The 17,864-nt window shown below is 37.6% G+C and overlaps 1 protein-coding gene across 3 annotated transcripts; it reads right to left on the bottom strand.

Annotated features, from left to right (window-relative positions):
- Positions 1 to 85: 85 nt before the first annotated feature.
- Positions 86 to 16,887, bottom strand: sst3b (somatostatin receptor 3b). 3 transcript variants are annotated; one of them, XR_001776880.2, is made up of 4 exons: positions 15,754 to 16,882; positions 3,041 to 3,893; positions 790 to 1,835; positions 86 to 711 (listed from the first exon to the last, which is right to left on the bottom strand). XR_001776880.2 is itself a non-coding variant. In XM_017306345.2 (4 exons), the coding sequence occupies exons 2-4, from the start codon at positions 3,824 to 3,826 to the stop codon at positions 917 to 919; spliced, it is 1,311 nt and encodes a 436-aa protein (XP_017161834.2). In that variant the 5' UTR covers positions 3,827 to 3,893; positions 15,754 to 16,887; the 3' UTR covers positions 86 to 916. The 3 variants fall into 3 exon arrangements, 2 of the variants coding, with proteins under 2 accessions (XP_017161834.2, XP_008431947.2); XM_017306345.2 differs by having other exon boundaries at positions 86 to 924; positions 1,319 to 1,835; positions 15,754 to 16,887; XM_008433725.3 differs by having other exon boundaries at positions 86 to 1,835.
- Positions 16,888 to 17,864: the final 977 nt, after the last annotated feature.

The raw sequence follows: 17,864 nt of genomic DNA, 5'->3' as shown, positions 1-17,864 counted from the left end.
ATTTTGTGCTTTGTCATTTGTTATATTCAATGTTGGCCCACTCAGTTTAAAAATAGTTAAAGTGATAAAGCTTACATCACAAGGTATTCCCATTTATTGAGTGCAATGTCAACACACAAAACACTTTATCTTGTTTATCACCATTCACACAGAATGTCCACTACATATTTTATACAAATATGTTAATTTTGGTTTGATCTATAAGTTTTAAATAATTTATAAAATACACATTTCACCGCAAAATACGATACTACTATATTGACCATAACATTGAAATAATTTAACTGATCCAGGCTATAATGAAGTAAACATTTCTGTATCAATTGAGCTTTAAAAGCTTCATTATTTATCGACACTTAATTATTCAAGTTCCTTTATCTCAGCACAATCATACAGATATTTAAACATAACATTAATGGTATGCTACTGTAATATCATTTAAAACATTTCAACCTGAAAGAAAAAAGACTTTAAAGGACCGTATTAGAGGCTCACTTTTACTCTTACTCCATATCTTTCATCGAAAATTATGGCAAATAGTTGATTTTTGTGAAAATATATGCCTGATATTTAATAATGCTCAGTTCAATCTGCATGCTGTTCCACAAAACACTCAGGTCTGTACATTGAATACTTACTGTTGAAGGATGTAGCAGCTGAACACTTGACATTTTTGTTCCATTTCACAGTAGGTCAATCATTATCTGCCATCTACCACAGAGAACATGATTCATACAGTGTATAAGCCTTTTCAGCACAAGTTGTTCCTTGTTTAGAAGTTAAAATCACCTTTAAAGTACCAGCAGTACATGCTGTAATAAAGCCTTCCCCATGTAAAGGTGAGGAGTTTCATCAGCCTGGTGAGAGCCTCTTTGTCAAAAGTCTAACCTTCTGTCAGTCTGAAGGGAACTTCTGGTCATAATACTGAAAATGTGAGAAAAAAGTAAATGCCAGCAGCAATAACTGAAATACTTCAACCAGTTTCCCCAAAATGAGGGTCTTTCAACATGTTCTACACATTTAAATAAAAGTCCTATCTGAGATTTTGATGGGTTGACATCACAAAGTTAGTTACATCACGTATAAAAACCTTTGCATCAAAACGGTCTCTAAACTTTAAAGAATTGCACAATGTAAATGGCAGGCCCTGTCACCAACTCTTACAGGTAGCTGATATCGAGCACAGAGTTTTTGTCTGTGGCTTCTTCAGTTTGTGAGTTCCTGTTACGACTTTTATTGGCCTTACAATGAGCTACCTCAAGAGCATCATCACCTGGAGTCGGTTCAGGATTAGCTTTCTGCATAACAGGAGATTTACCATCATCTTCTGCTTTGGAGTTTTGTCCTTTATGTGACAATCTGCTCCTTTCTCTCATTTGCAAGCCCCCCTCTGCTCCAACCACTTCCTCCAGTACATCATTTTCACCACAATATTTCTCGTGGGTGTTGGTGATTCTCTTCTGCGATAGGAGTACGATGCCGCCCCACTCCTCCGTCGGCCGCTGTACCTCGGTGCCAGCCTTTTCATTGTTCTTCACCTTGCGTGAAGCGCGGCACAAGGCCTTCTTGAAGCCTCTCTTGAAGTTGTCTGACAGAAAACCGTACAATATGGGGTTGGCGCAGCTATTTGCATATGAAAGCACGACAACAAAATAGTAGAGCCCCCTGAAGTCTCCGGGCAGGACCACGAGGAGGTTTAGGATGTTGAGGGCATAGAACGGTAGCCAACAGAAAACGAACACTGCTACTACCACCACCACCATTCGTGTGATTTTTCGCTCCGACCTCCTGCGTCTGGAAGATGTGGTCTGGGTCCGCCTCCCAACATTCCTCACCTGTAAGGAAAAAGAAAACAGTGTTGTATAGTAACAAAGTAAAAACATTTCACTACTTTACTTAAGTATATTTTGGAGTACTTCATACTTTCCTCGAGTATGAACATTTTTGATAACTTTCACTTTTACTTCACTATATTTCCGAACTTAATTGCATACTTTTACTCCGATACATTTTCAATGAGTGGTTTAGTTACTCGTTACAAAAAAGCGAGGGAGAGAAACGCTAGTGTTTTGACCCCATCTACTGATTGACTGCAACAAAGTCGGACACAAATGGAACCCCATACGATATGGACCACATATGCATATGTGGTTCATGTCAGAAGCTGTTTCAATTGTAAAGCAGGTTAAGTTAACCTTGTGGTATAGGTAAAGCACCTAATTTTCTTAACTAAATGATGCCTGCAGGTATATCTATTGGCAGGTTTAATTTTGCCTGCACTTGGCTGTGTACATTATTTTAAGTGTATTTGACAAGTTCACCAAAATATAAAAAATGTAATTCAAACTGCATTTGCCTTGTTTTACATTTTACTTATTCTTTTCATTACATTACTTGAGTACATCCATTTTTACAGTAATTTCCATACTTAAGTACAAGACGTTTCAGATACTTTAAGACTTTAACTCAAGTAACATTTCAGTCAGTGCCTTAGACTTTTACTAAAGTCATATTTTGGAGAGGTACCTATACTTTTACTTGACTCTGAGATTTCAGTACTTTATACAATACTGAAAAAAAAGGAAATCAAGGAACTTGTTTTTCTTTATTCCTCTCATTCAAAATGTAACTGAGGAATGAGGAATATTTAGAAACACCAATCAACAAGCTCCCCAGTTTTTGCACTGGGGAGCTCCTTCTTTCTTTTGTCTTTTCCAGAACTTTCTTTGAAAGTTAATGTATACCAGGTATGTAATACCCAAAATTATGTCAAAAACTTAATTTTACATTTCAGAAACATAAACAGTGATATTGAAGAGTCAAATCTTGAGTTATCTAATGTTGCTCTCAATGTTTACCCTATAATTTCTTTTGAAATAGTAGAAGAGCTTAGGTCTACTTATGCAGTGTTTCTGTTTATTTAAGCAATAAAAGATATTAGTGAGATTACTTAATTGTTGATTTTATAAGTTACTAAGTCCAAAAGGACCTAAAGAAGTGGATATTTGAAGGAGCGCAGGAACTTAGGGAAAGGTCGTACCTTGACGATGATCAGCAGGTAGCATAAAGAGATGACAAGCAAAGGACAGAAGAAGCCAACAGTGCATGTGTACACAATAAAAGATGTTTTCCACACTTCGGCTGGTTCAGGCCACACGATGCTGCAGTTCCCATCATCCTTCAGAACATCGGCGAAGACCACCACTGGCAGCACCACCACAAAGGAGACCAGCCAAACTGTTGCACTGATGGCCTTTGCTACATGGGGGCGTCGCCACCAGGAGGCCCGGATGGGGTGGACGACAGCCAAGTACCGATCCACTGACATCACAGTGAGACAAAAGATGCTGGTGAACTGGTTGAAGGCGTCCACTGTCATCACAACACGGCACATCAGTGAGCCAAAGGGCCAAGAGAGGAGAGCGTTTTGCACAGCCAAAAAGGGCAAACCTAGCATAAAAAGTTCATCTGCGATGGCAAGATTGAGGATGTAGATGTTTGTGACCGACTCATTCTTGGTGTAGTTTACGATGACGTGGATGACCAGAGTGTTTCCCAGTAAGCCAACTATACACACTATGCCATAAATAAGAGGAATGAAGATTCCTGCCAACCCAGGGAGGGACGTGGGTGTGCTTTTAGTAGAGTTTAAACAACTGCTGTTAAATATTAAAGATTCCTCAGCTGGACTGATGCTGGGAAGTGGTGGGTAGGGGACAGTGGAGAGCAACGGGCGGTAGTAGAGAAGGACTGAGTTGTTGTTCCAGGCAGCAGTGGTTCCTTCCTGCGGCACCATGGAAACCTGGGTGGCCTGGATGAGCTCCATTGAGGTTTTAAAAGATATCACACATTAGTCAAGCCTGCGGGATCCCATCAATGACACATCAGTAGCCCTACAAGGAAAAGAAGAAAAAACTTTCAGAAAATTTGAGATATAAAGACCTTCTAAAGGGCTTGTTACATCAAAAATGTAACTTGATATTTAGTCGAAGATTTGATAAAGGCTAACTAAAGTTATTGTCTATACTAATTGGTGGCTTCCAGGCCTTCCAAGTGACAAGTCAAAATAAAGGAGACCGTATTAAATTCTTACTCCCTAAACTGCTATTATTATTCAAACATAGATTATCTATAGAGTATCTATAAATCTTTGGATGTTGGTCCAAAATCAAGAGAGTAAATTGTGTTATGTGACAAGTTAAGTCCTGCCATAACTATGAGGTCATGTTTTATATCTCAGCCCCTGTTCCATAGGCTAATTCTTCTGTATTTGGGTTAAAGGTTTACATTACATTGTTCTATTGTGTATTGACAATGTTGTCACTACCTTGTTTCCCCCCTTTTTCCATACCTGTCCGTCTTAGATTGACATTTCAATGTATCATATACAGTCTATGATTGTCCCCAAAAGTGGTCAAAGGAAAATCACTCCCATGTGAGCCACTTGAAGCTTGAGTTGAGATCAATTGTTATAATTGCACTACTCCTATGTTTGTGTAGCACTTATCCAGGGTGTATATTGCAGCTCTGAGTTACTAAGCTCATGCTATAGAATATCACAACATTGGAAATCAATTGGAGATTGGCTAGAAATAACAGGACTGTGTAAATTTGTGCTGATTTCTTGTCTTTGTTTTTTGCCCTTCCCCAAACTGCGATAGTGCAAACTGCAGTTTTCAAATGATGATTTTATTCAGATTAAAAAACCCAAAAAAACCCAACCGGCACCGTGGAAAAGTGTGAAATCATGAATTAATTGCGATTAAGCAGAACTTTTTGACAGCTGAGTACAATATGAACAAACCACACCCAAACCTGATGACTGCCAAGTCTGTAGGATAAACAAATCGCTTAAATAGAACCTGACTAGAAACGTGAAGTAGTCTAAAAAATCTAAAAAAACCAACATATTTCTTCTTTAATTTTTTGGTTTGAAGAAATTAAAGAAGAAATCAGAGAATAATTGACATTTATTATTTAAGAAAGTGCTACTCTCCTGGGAACATTCCCCAATGTGAGTCTCAAAGTGTTAGAAATTGCTTTTCTTATTTACTGAGATTGCTGAGGTGTTGGCAACAAGTAGGGCCCCATGTTGCAGAGTTAGGTTTTGAGTGTCTGGCCTACCTAAAGTTTTAATAGAGACAATAAACTAGATTGCACTATTTTAAATGAAGGCAGAACATATTACCTGATGCCTAACATTGACCAAATTAGTCTTTTATCATAGCACAGCAGACTCATAAGAATTTTCTAATCAGTAAATATTAACATGTATAGGTCAGGTTTTTGTAGATAAAAAAGAACCGAGGAAGACGTTGATGTTAACAACAGGAAAAAAGTTTGAAAAGTTTGCCGTCATGTCTGCAGGGCCTCCTGTCGCATACTAAAACGCTGATCAGCTGCACCGGCCCTCCGTCCGTCACAACAAAAACAAACCGGCGACGACACAACCACTCAAAGTACTTAGTCTGATTAGCAGAAGACTTGTTTATAAAGCCATCCTCTGCTTCTTAATAACTACTATGCCACCCACAGGCACACCCTCGTCCCTTACAGCAACCACTAATAATTGGTTCAGCGTTGGAAACAGGATGCACCGACCTATGGAGAGAAAAAAATGTACACAACCGTGGCCACATGCAGATATGGGGTAAGTGTGCAAGGGAAAATAAATTACACTGCAGGAGATGGACAGGTTCAGGAAAGTATAATAATAATAATAATAATAATAATAATATTTCCTACAGTGTTAATCACTAAAACGGAACAGTTACCTTAAGATATTTGGGATTGGGCTAAATGCAAAAGTAACTCCCCACATTTTAAGCTGAAACACTTTAATGAAGAACTACTTCCCTTATTACCTTGTATTAATAATTTCTCTTTACAAGATTTGCAATGCAAACAGAAAAAAATGCACATTCATAAATACTACCATGTGAGTACATTTTACCACGTTCTTAAAAGCTTTTTTTTTTTCTCTCCCAAATATGACTGCAGAATAAGGCTCAAATAAAATTTGTGTATTTTACTGTATTCCTTTCTTTGGATTAAAATACATGATCAGAAGGAGGAAATATGATCCTGGCCTCAGAATGGAGGAATAAATGCCACAAATATACACCTAAAAACTATCTTTAAACAAATTAAACAGTTGTACCAACTCACACAGCTCAATGCAAATTCAATAGTTTAGTTTTATCACCATCGCCATCTTTATTGCTAAGAGTGCAATTAGAAAATCTAAGAAAGAAAATGAGTATCTCGATTTACTTGCAGAGAGCTTGCAATGGAAAGGAGGTCGGGAAAAAACATATGGGTACCTCTGGTGCTCCAACCCCTGAAGACGTATTTGTTTAAACAGGATGATGCTGTAAGTTGGATGGAAAATCCCCTCAAATGAGTCACTGGTGGCTGTGGGGCTGGGAGTGGGAGAGATGATTGGGATCTGGATGGTGTGATGTAGAGCAGGGACTACTGATGAGATAATTACAGAAACTCATGATCCTTTGTCTTGAGTAAAAAAAAAAAGAAAGGTGAATGGAGTGGAGGAAGGGTGCATCAATCTGACAATGAATCAAAGGATCACTGGAAAAAAACATTGTATAATACTGATTGTCAGTGAGGAAATGAGATAAAGATATTTTATATGTCTAAAAAAAAGCACAAAAAACAAGAGGTTACACGGTTCAAATGGATTAGGCTAAAATCACTCAGATACAGCAACACAGGGCATTAATGAAAACAGCATTTTCATTGATTGTTTCTATAAAGGGATACCTTGAATGAAGTACTACAGTAAAACCAATTAACCAATAATTTTGAAGCAAGTAGCCCCTTGTCTACACTCCTGGCTACACTTATTGATTTACTCCTGGCAAATCAATAAGGGGGAGAAAAAAAAGTAAAAATTAGTAACAGAAATACAAGTAGATGAAATACATTTCCAAATCTAATTGCTTCACATCATAAAACTCTAGGGCAGCTCTTCAAATGCTTTTTTAGTAATTCTGATTCAAATAAAAGACTTTTGTTTACTAGATTGTTAATTAAACATTTACATGTCAACATTGCCTTTATTTGAGTGATAAAGAAAGAGATGTAGTTAAATAAATGCCATTCAGTCAAAAATGTAGGCACCCTTAACTTATGTGCTTGGTAACCTAAGAAAATAAAGTTAATTGTACCAGTGAAAAAAGTTTCATAAGTGGTCAAATATCCTGCAAGAAATTTACAACATGCTGAGCAATGCTTACAGAATCATGTTGTCATGTTTCTAAGGGGCATTTGGCCATAATAGTAAATGTATACCCTATATTATTGAGGTTATATGTATGTATTTCATTTTTGTTATATTTGAGGATATATTAAACAAAAAAAGAATTGATCAAATAAAGCATAAAAGCTCAAAATGTATGTGACATATATTCCTATAATGTGTAGAAATCACGTTCTACACGCATATAACGTGATTTCTACTGGAACTGTAGAAATAATTTGATGTGTTTGCACGCTGCAGGCATATTAACACACACATCTCTCTCTCTCTCTCTCTCTCTCTCTCTCTCACACACACACACGCACACACCTTTGCCACACCATCCCATCCTAATCTCAGAGAAACACAACACCAACAGACGGACAATCTTTCTAACCAAAATGAATCTCCTCCCAGTGTCAGCCGCATTGTACAGCCAGATCCAGGAAAAGAAATATCCATTTAGATGTTGCTATGGTAAAATAAGGTCAAGACAAGGCTTAAAAGACCTAGTGTGGAACAAATCAAAGAGATAAATAGGAACATGAATGAATGCTGACTCAAGAGCCTGCCCCCTTTACACTGAGCCACAAAGGCAACGCTGATAGAGGACATGTGAGCGATGCATCTTGGATGCTAAATTTGCCTCATGTGCTTCTGTTGCATGTAGATAGAAAATAATTTAGAACGGTTCCGGAACATTTTTTCACAGTTTTCATTTGTTTATAACGGGGGGGGGAAAAAGGTGGAGTGAAACCGTTAATACAATTACCTTTTTGTCTCCCCGTGAGCCTTTGGGTGATTTTCTACTGGCTTATCTGGTCCCAGTTCATCACAAGTATTAAAAATAGTAACGTAATAAACAGGCAACAACACTTATGCTTGAAAGCAAAACCGCTGTGCATGAAGCTGTGCAAGATTATTAGGTATTACACTAATATTCACTCTGTGATGTCTCACCCTTTTTTAACGTTTCGAATCCTCTGTCACAAATTTCACAAACAGGATTTCGCAGCCATTAGGAGCGCAGCCCTCACTTTTCAAGTTTACATATCCAATTTCCAGCCTTTGTTTGACTGCAAGGTGATTAAAGGAAACATTTTGAAAATGAATGCTGGCTGTTTTGAGTGACTGGGACAGCAATTATTTGTGAATACATTACCATCTTTCTGTGAAAACGTCAGCAGCATGCTCAAATTATATCTAAGTGGCGCTCTTCTCGCTTCTATTTGAGGATACATTTGTCCGGGAAAAAAAAGTGTTGCTGAATAGATGCAGTATTAGTAGGAAATAATGTATAGATAATATTGGTAGCATGTTTGGAGGAAGGCAGGAAAGCATGAGGACAATGGTGTTTCTTTCTAGGTGGTGCTTGGATAATTATGTCAAGCAATGATGAATTAATTTTCAACTTTACAAATTGGACCCAAAGTTTTTATACCCTTGTAATTTCACAAGTCAGAGCCCATGATTGAAAATGACATCTATAAACCAACAGGGTATACAGCGCCAGGCTTCTATATTTTTCATTTGGACTACATGTGATAAATCAACACAAAGTGGTGGAAGTGGAAATGGAATAAAACATGGTTCACAAAATTCTTCCAAAGAACTCAGCATGCCCGCCTTACTTAATTAAAACTAACAGGTCTGTCAAGTAGAGCAAATATCAGCTATAGTTCTGATCTATAAACAATAAAATATCTTTTTTTTATTGCTGTGTTTTAGGGATACACAGATCGATCAGCTCCGATTTACATTTGGGTGATCGACGGTCAGCCAAAACTTACACATGAAAGTGACCCCATTCACCGACTGACAGGCAGACCTGCCCACCAGGTTAACAGCAGTCAGCACCACTGCTGACAACTTAGCCATTTTTTTTTTGGTATATTTAGCATGAAAAAAATAGGTACCTTCCGAAATCACAATTAGCAGTGCTGGTTTTATAAAGATCAGTGATCATCAGCTAGAAAACTGGAATCGATGCAATTCTACTTTCTTTAGACCAATTGATCGCTGTAATCAATGTAATGAGCATTAATACAAAGTAATAATATACCAGACGGCTATACAGGAGATTTTGAACGTCTACATTTTCACAGAAGATTTATAAGAAAAACTGAAAATGTTATTTATTCGTCTTTTATGTACTCTTTTTGTGTTTCATTTCTATAACTTTTTTTATCTGCTTTTCTCCATCTTCCTAACTTTATCTGCTGCATCTTTGTCATACATGCCTTGTCGTGCACCTCTTCATTTTTTCAGTTCATCACAGATTGCACGTCTCCTTTCAATCAAAATTAAGAATTTGGAAGATGTTCTTGCAGAGCAGGTTCACCATAGAGGAATGAGGGCTCATTTTCAGAGAATACTGCATCAACAAATGAGTCAAGTAAAAGCTTGTGACTACAAACATCCATTCATAGTTATAATGGAGTGGTTTGGATTAAAATCATGTTTTAAAGTCCAGATTTAAATTGAACACAATTTGTGTTGTTTGTCATTGGTGCTCTTCATTTGATCTGACTGAGCTTGAGCTACTTAGCAAGTAGAATTTTTTTCCTGATGTGTAAACCTGGTTGAAACGCACCTTAAAAGCTGAAAATAGTGCAAAATGTGGCATCATAAAATATTGAGTCTGGAGGTTGAATATAAATGTATGATCATTTTCTTTTAGATTTTAATACTTAAGAAAAAAGAAACCTTTTCTTTTCAAAACATCAAAATATGCATATTTTTTAAAGATTAACATGAAATCTGTTTGAACTCTGATATACATTCCATGGGGAATTAATGTTTTTTGCATATATGCATCACCTTTTGTTACAGCAGTTTCTCTGCATCCACAACTTGTTTTACTGTATGACCAAGCTGCAAGTCTTTCTTATAACCTTCATTTGAAATGAGTTTCTTGACAACCAAGGTCACACTGAATGCAGGAGTGTTTATTTGAACTGAGCCAGTGGTGTTGCTGTGGGACATTTATACAACTCTGGGTAATGTTCATTTCCATCCATAACAGTGAGAAATATTTAATCAAATCTATTCTTCTGCATCTCATTGCTCGTTTAATCCCCAGTTATAGTTTTTATTCGGATATTTTAATGATCTTCTCTTGTATAGGAATGTCTTTCTGGCAGCTGAAATGTTCGAACTCTGAACTTAAATTCCAGCTAAGAGAGAATGAACAGTTTTATCGAAATAATACTGTTTTGAGCTCTGCTTTGTTTGCTACAGATGAGAGTAAACGGAAATCAGACATCAAGGCTTTAACTGATGTTGAACAAGACTGTTTTCTGATTAGAAAGAAAAAGCCTAAAACCCCCAATTTTATGAATCAGGGATGAATTTTAAATTTTTTTTGCAGTGTATCAATTCTGTTTCTGGGAAGCCTCTTTCCATTAACAATAATGCAAACCGATGCTGCTTCCTGACTGCCCATTTTGTTGATGTTTGCATAATTCCTCATAATCATTAAGACACAGACTGACTGACTCCACACTCCACATCAAACAAGTGCTTGTCTGATTTGTATTTATTCTGAAAATTTTATTTATGCATCGTGACTAATGTCCTAAGTATAAGTAAAATACCACTTGGATGCCAATGCATTGATAATGAAGGGACATTTTTGCTAATGGTACATTTCATCCAATTGAGGGAAAAAATGACAGCGCCTGGTGATTTATGAATCATAAAGCCTGGTTCAATTAGTGCTGCTTTTGTTAATTTGATTAGTCCCAACATTAGACACTCTGGCTTATTGTTAGCAGGTATTCTCAGAGAGAAGGAAACAGGTCTGAAAAATATGGGTTGCGCGGATACGTTTTACATAACAATGGACCTGCGCTGCATGAAATCCACCTCTCACATTGCAACCTGCAGTTCAAAAACATTTCCGATGATTATCAGTTTGGTCTTTAAAGACCAAACCTTTTAGAATATGTTCCTAGCAGTTCCACACATATTGAGACTGATTTTTTGTTGTTGCCCATTTTACATTGTGCAATAAATCAGGCTCAGTATGACCTGCACAGGGCTTTGACTGGGCCATTCTACCATGAAGCTTTGGTCTAGCTCTGGCTGTAAACTTAAGAGTTTCTTTCCTGCAGGAGGTTGAATCTCCATCTAAGCCTGCAATACGTAACTAATCAATTATTTGCATAATAAATTACAAATTACAATTAAGTTGACAATTTCCATTTTAATGAGTAATATTTCTGAAGGCCACTTTTGTTTACAGGGACTCCATAATCTATTTTATTTATGGTTTTTATTTTGGGGTTTTTAACATGTCTTCCAGTTCCAGAGTGAAATGTTCTGTGCAAAATTAAAGTTTATTAGCCTTTGAGAGGACAAATTTGCATTATTATGCCATTATCGATATATTGAAAATGGTCTCCAAACAACATTACGTTTAGCTGCAGAAATTATTCAGATAAACAATGTTGTGCATAGCCTACTATTATAATTTATTGCAATAATTTGTGGGATAATTGTTAATTCTGTAAAATCTCCAAATATTATAAATGTATTAGTTGGAATTGGTCTCAAAATGACAATATTATTGTTTTATCACAATATTTACAATTTATAATCCAGTAAAGTTAATTAACGAGTCTCATCCTAGCCTGGAGTGTCTAACAGATTTCCTCCAGGATCGGCTTGTTTTTATCTTTTAATGCATCTGCTCATCAAGCCTCGCCTAATTCTTGTTTCCTGCTAAAGAAAGGCCTACCCACAGCATAATGCTACCACCACTATGCTGCAGGGATGGCAGGCTAAATGTTTTTTTTGTTTTGTTTTTTTATCCACACATTAGGTCAAACCGTGCCGTTTTTGTCTTGTCTGACCACATGTTTGCTTTATTTCCTACAGTGTTTGTCTTTTTTGTCTAACGGTGAACATTTTGCCAATCTTCTTTAGATTTGGGGAGTGCATGACAAAAAATTGCGACTTTCTTGGAAATTCTGGGAAAATACAGCTGAAATGTGAAGCCATAATGTGACAAAATGCTTGAGCATCGCAGACTGAAAAAACAAGTTCAATGGCTATGAATACTTTTGCCAGGTGCTGTAAATAGAACCACTATTTACATAACTAGCATAATGCTCTACTTAAGTCTCATTATCAGAGAAACTGAGTTCCGTTTGGCAGAGCAAACAGTGAGAAGTGGGGTCATGCTTCTCAAGCATGCCTACTTTTACGAGCAACTGCAAGGATTGTCGCGTTCTCAGAAAATGCAGTTCAAAAAGATTACGCAATCTCTGCAGTTCATATCTATTCCAGGACTCAAAAATATGTTCGAAGTTCGAAGACGTTACATCCAAGGATGAAAAAAGCATGTAGGCTAGGAAAGAGACCACATCAGCTAAGAGGCGTATCAGTCAGTCCTTATCAGTCTTATTCCCCAGGGGAGTCTACCGCGTTTGTTGCAATCCCTTTACCGGATTTGCAGTTGTTTGGATCCAGTTTCATTACAGCCACACAGCCGCCTTCACATTTTTCATTACAAAGACCGACAGCGGCTCATAGATCTGCCACAATCTGATCAATACTCCTACTAGATCTTCATGCTGATCTCGAGGTGGAAACGGTAAACACCGTCACCGAAGGGTGGCTCGCTGTTCAAAAACTGGAGAGAAGAAACAAAAAAACAGTAGAACTCTCAATATTTATTTGATATGTTTTACCACAGCACATGAGAGAATAGATAAACTGTCTGTTCAATTCTACAATAGCAACAATTATTTTGGCCTTCCCACACAATGTTCTGCACACATGCATCTATACAAATTTGTGCCAAATTGACTAGTTGGAAAAAAAATGGGTAAAAAGCTTTAAAAGCTACTAAGTGGACGTTGAGCAATTAAATAAAAAGCTTCTGTATCTACCCACAGCTACGGCTGACGACAGTCAAAGAGACTGGGAGAAAAAAGGGTCACCACAGATTATTTGTTTTCCGTTTCATTCCAGCTTCAGTTAACAGTTTAAAACTCAAAGTGAGAGCCAAACAAAAGTCTCTTTGGGACATTTTTCACTTATCCTCCCTCTTACCTTTTGCTCCTAACCTCTTTTATTTAGCTCTTTGTCTTCTTTTATTTTTGAACCTGGCTTACACATACTCTCAGACCACGCCTGATGTCTCATTAGTCTCCTTAATTTGTCACCAGAGTGCAGGAGAAGGGAAGAGAGTTTGGAGTGAGAAATTTATGATCCATTCTCTGCAAATCACCGTGGATACGCAGCTGAACTGGTGACATTTCATCTGTGATTTTCTACCTGTTTAGAAAAAGTACCTGAAGACCACACAGAGAGAGAAATGATCTACTCAGTCAATTGAGGAATCAAATGACTGAAAGTGGTCCCAAGACCGGTCTGCTCCTCTTCCTCTACCCTGTTTTTCTATCTAATCTCCTTTTTTTGTAGATTAACTCATTTTTTCATTTCACAAACCCATCTTCTCTCACTTTCCTTTGACACTCTGTTCCCACTTGCCTCCTCTGGATTTAATCAACCCGACCTCTCTCTTTCTAACTCATCACAATATCTGTCAGTTTCGCTTTTTAAGGAAGCATTCACACAAGCTCTGCTTTAATACAACTCCAGTCCGTTTGCCTAGAAAATCCAGTTTGTTTGTGGAGGTGTGAATGCGCAATCGAACTCTGGTCCGCCTACAAACAGCGAAAAGCATTCTGGGTAAATACAACCAAAAGAAAAGCAGGAGTGTAGAACTAGTGAGGAAAAATGACTCTTGGTCTACAACTGCTAAAATCTGATGCTAGTCCATTTTTGTTTACACTTTGTGAAGAAGGAAATTGCATTCAGAGTCTTCTTCTGTGGGTTTTGTGTAGATTCCTTCAGTGGTTCTTGGTGCAGCGCCACCACAGGCGAAGGGGGGAACAGGTTTTCAGTGTTTGGTTCATTTGACACAGTGCTGTGTGAAAGTGAACCACAATAACTGAAAATGTAGCAAATGATGCAATCAAGCCGAGTCTGCTGAACTATCAGATGTGAAAACACTTTTAGATTGAGAGCAGCTCATGGCCATAACACGATGCAAATGATGCACTTCCGAAAAATTTGCCCTGAGATTATGAAAGACTGTGTATGATTTAACATTACTATTAGCACATAAGAATGCAAATATTAGAGAAAAAGAAAACTGGGTTATAGCTTGCAATGTTGCACTTTAATATCCGTAAAGGCATCATGTTGTGGCCTTTTAAGATTAATTGAACAGTCATGAGTGAATATCCGGTGATTTACACGTGCTGTCCACTTGGTCAGGTGCTCATTGATCACATTTCACCTTCAGATCTGCCTTCATAATTCATTTCATAGATTTAAAAAACATTTTTCTCTGGCATTCTGGTCCATTATTGGGATCATGTGGTTACTGTGAATTTATCAGAAGATGCTCTATTATATTGTATGGATGTCTGGTGATTGTTGGAAACCAATACACCGACTGTCATATTCTCTTTAAACAAGTTTGAGAAGGTTTAAAGTCTCCAACACGGTACATTATATTGCTCACAGTGGCCATCAGAAGATCTGTACACTGTCTATGAAAGGATGGACATGAGCAGCAACACTAGTAGGATGTGACTCGTTTTGTACTAAGTGGCCCGATGCGTGTGCAAAAAATATCCCCCACACCATTACACCTCCTCCATCAGCCTTAAATGTTGATATTATGCTTACAGACTTTAATATTGTTTAATGCCAAATGTTGACCATACCACCTGAATGTTACAGCAGAAATTGAGACTCATCAGCTCTGGCAACCGTTTTCCAATCTGCTACTCTCACATTTCTGTTAGCCTGACTAAACTGCAGCCTCAGTTTCCTAAAACCAGTCTGTCAATTCACCCCTGGCGTATAACAACAAGGCATTTTATTCCACACAGCTGCTGCTCACTGAATATTTCAAACTGTCTTCTGTACACTGTAATAGATATCTATAAGTTTCTGAAATCTGACATTGAACCTTCAATGTCATTTAAATCCCATTTTCCCCCTCATTCTGATTCTTGGTTTAAACTTCAGCGATTCTTCCACACATCTATAACCTAAAGGAGTTGCTGCCATGAGACAGGATGATTCACTGCTTTATCAGGTGTATCTAATTAAGTGGTTGGCGAGAGTGTATTTTTACTGCCTGGCTAAACTAAGAAGGAATGAAGACGGAATTACTCCTACACTTGATAGGGGAAAAAAAAAACTATCAAGACCTCACAACCAGTTTAATAAAGAAAAAAATCCCGTCACTTGTTGATAAAGGAAAAAAAGAGAGAAAAAAATAGAGGCGCATGAAAACATTAACTGCGAAAATAATACTTCTGAGATGCTCGATAAACCGGGCAAGCTAGCGCCTGTAATTTATTGTTTTACATCTGTTGTGGAATAAAACATGGTTATAGAACACAAACAAAAACAATACAACTAAACAGGCAAAACTGAAATGATAAAAAAAAATACATAAATACCTTTCTCCATATAGTCGTTTTGTTCACCGTTTCCGTGAAGTCAGAGTTGAACCGACAATAAAGTGAACGTGCAAACTGCCGCGTTCATCTGTGAGCTTCGTCCGCGTGCAGCTGAGGGATGCTAGGAGACCCCCACCCTCCTCCTCCTCCTTCTCCACCTCTCCATGCCGCTCACCTACTCGACTTCCCCATCAACCCTCCTCCCCGAGCCGACACACACACACACACACACACACACACACACACACACACACACACACACACACACACACACACACACACACACACACACACACACGGGACCATTATATCAGCAAGTGCAAAAAAACCACACCAGTCACGATTCAGATGGGAACCGCTGAGATTTTACGCCGCCTAATTGAAATAAACGCATTTTTTTTATCCACACAAAAACGGAACCTCAACTGATTGAGAAAAAAAACAAAAACAATCACGCAAAAAAAAAAAAAAAAAAAGTAGTCGAAACATAGTGTTATAGTAAACAGTAATGTACTTGCAATAAATACATGCTATAAAAACACCTGTTGGGTTTTGTATCCCCCAAAATATAGGGAATAGCACATTTAGAGTGCTTTGGAAAAGTATTCAAACTCACTGAAATTTTGTGACAATTTTATAAATTGCAGATCCTACATGAAGTAGAAGGAAAATAATACATGGAGTGCAAGTTAAAAAATGACAAAAATGACAACAACAAAAACTCTAAAAGTAAGGTGTATTTCAGCCTTCTGTCAATGAGAAGTAGTTTTTCTCACCTTTCACTGCACTTGAAGCTGTTTGTGTTTTGGAAAATCAATCACCTTTGTACTCTAGAGATTGAAATTGTCACCCATTTTTAAAAAAAAGCTCAAATGTAGATGGATTAAATAGAATAACAATATTCCAGTCTTACCACATATTCTCAATTTGACTTAAGTCCAGACATTGGGCAGCTCTGAGGAGTAGATATTCTCCTAGGGCTGTGCGATATGAACTTTATTGTAAAAGTTTCATCACGATAATTTGTGGTACTATTTCAATCAAAATAAGTTATGATAAAACTGTTTATCACTTCATAAAAATAACAATCCTGAAAATTTTAGAGGTTTTTAAACATCATTAATTAGAATTTTTTATGACAACAATAAATCAAAATATTATCATAAGAAATGTATCGCGATAAATGATAAACGATGCGATAGACGCCATGAAAACCATTCCATTGTAGCTCAGGCTTTTCTTATCCTGCTTGACCAGTCTGAAGGGTTTTGCTGTTTCAGGCTACTCCAGTTGCCCAGTTGTCAAATTCTTGAAATTTCTCTGTCTCCACTAAGTGGAAGCATTTCCCATTGTCTATTGTTTGCCAGCTGGTTATAAGTTTAATTTCAGATCCGACCAGAATCAGTTTTGTCTACCAGTTTGCTTCGGCATGGCCTGAACCAAAGTGCAAACAAGACTTCTTTTGGGTTCGTGTTAAAGACGGGTGCAATTTGTGCTTGTCCTGTTGACAGACTGAGCTACTTCTCTACAGATCTCTGAACCTCTCCTTGCACAGGTTGTCAGCTCCACTCCATTTTGGGAGATTTGCAATTGTTACCTACTGCGTCAACTTTCAACGCTCAGTCAGCTGCTCAGCATTCGGGATATTGTTGTATAACCTCATCATTTTCTAAACTTCTCCTCAATTTTATCCGTGATCTGTTCAGGCTGTTTCTTGGTCTTCATGTTCATTCACTGCTGTTCTCTAACAAACCTGAAAAGATTGAAAAGAACATCTGGATTTATATTGAGATTAAGTTTCCCTAAACTGGGAAGTAAACTAACACAAATAAGTTCTGCATTGTAAAGCTTCTCAGGGACAAACACCTTTTGATTCGCTGAGAACAAAACAAGTCGTGATCGCACACTTAAAGTGGAAAACATAAAGCAACAAATTGCATGAAAAGGAGGCTGGAGCGGTTTTGCTTTCCAAGGTTTTGAAACAAAGCACCGACTGACTGCTGTAGATGATTGGGCAACTCATGACCAAGGCATCATGCAATCGATACAGTAAAAATATGATACAAGACACAACAACTTTAAGAAGGTAGTTATAAGAAAAACAACTATTC

The sequence above is a fragment of the Poecilia reticulata genome, chromosome 1 (genome assembly GCF_904066995.2).
Source record: "Poecilia reticulata chromosome 1, P_reticulata-male-v2, whole genome shotgun sequence".
NCBI classification, from domain to species: domain Eukaryota; kingdom Metazoa; phylum Chordata; class Actinopteri; order Cyprinodontiformes; family Poeciliidae; genus Poecilia; species Poecilia reticulata.
Note: the sequence above shows the minus strand (reverse complement) of the source record. Positions and strands in the feature narration are given on the sequence as shown.

Coding starts and splice junctions, on each gene's coding strand:
- sst3b (XM_008433725.3), bottom strand. CDS start 3,826: ATGGAGCTCATCCAGGCCACCCAGGTTTCCATGGTGCCGCAGGAAGGA. Junction 1,836..3,040: donor ACCTGCTGATCATCGTCAAG/GTACGACCTTTC, acceptor TTTTCCTTACAG/GTGAGGAATGTTGGGAGGCG.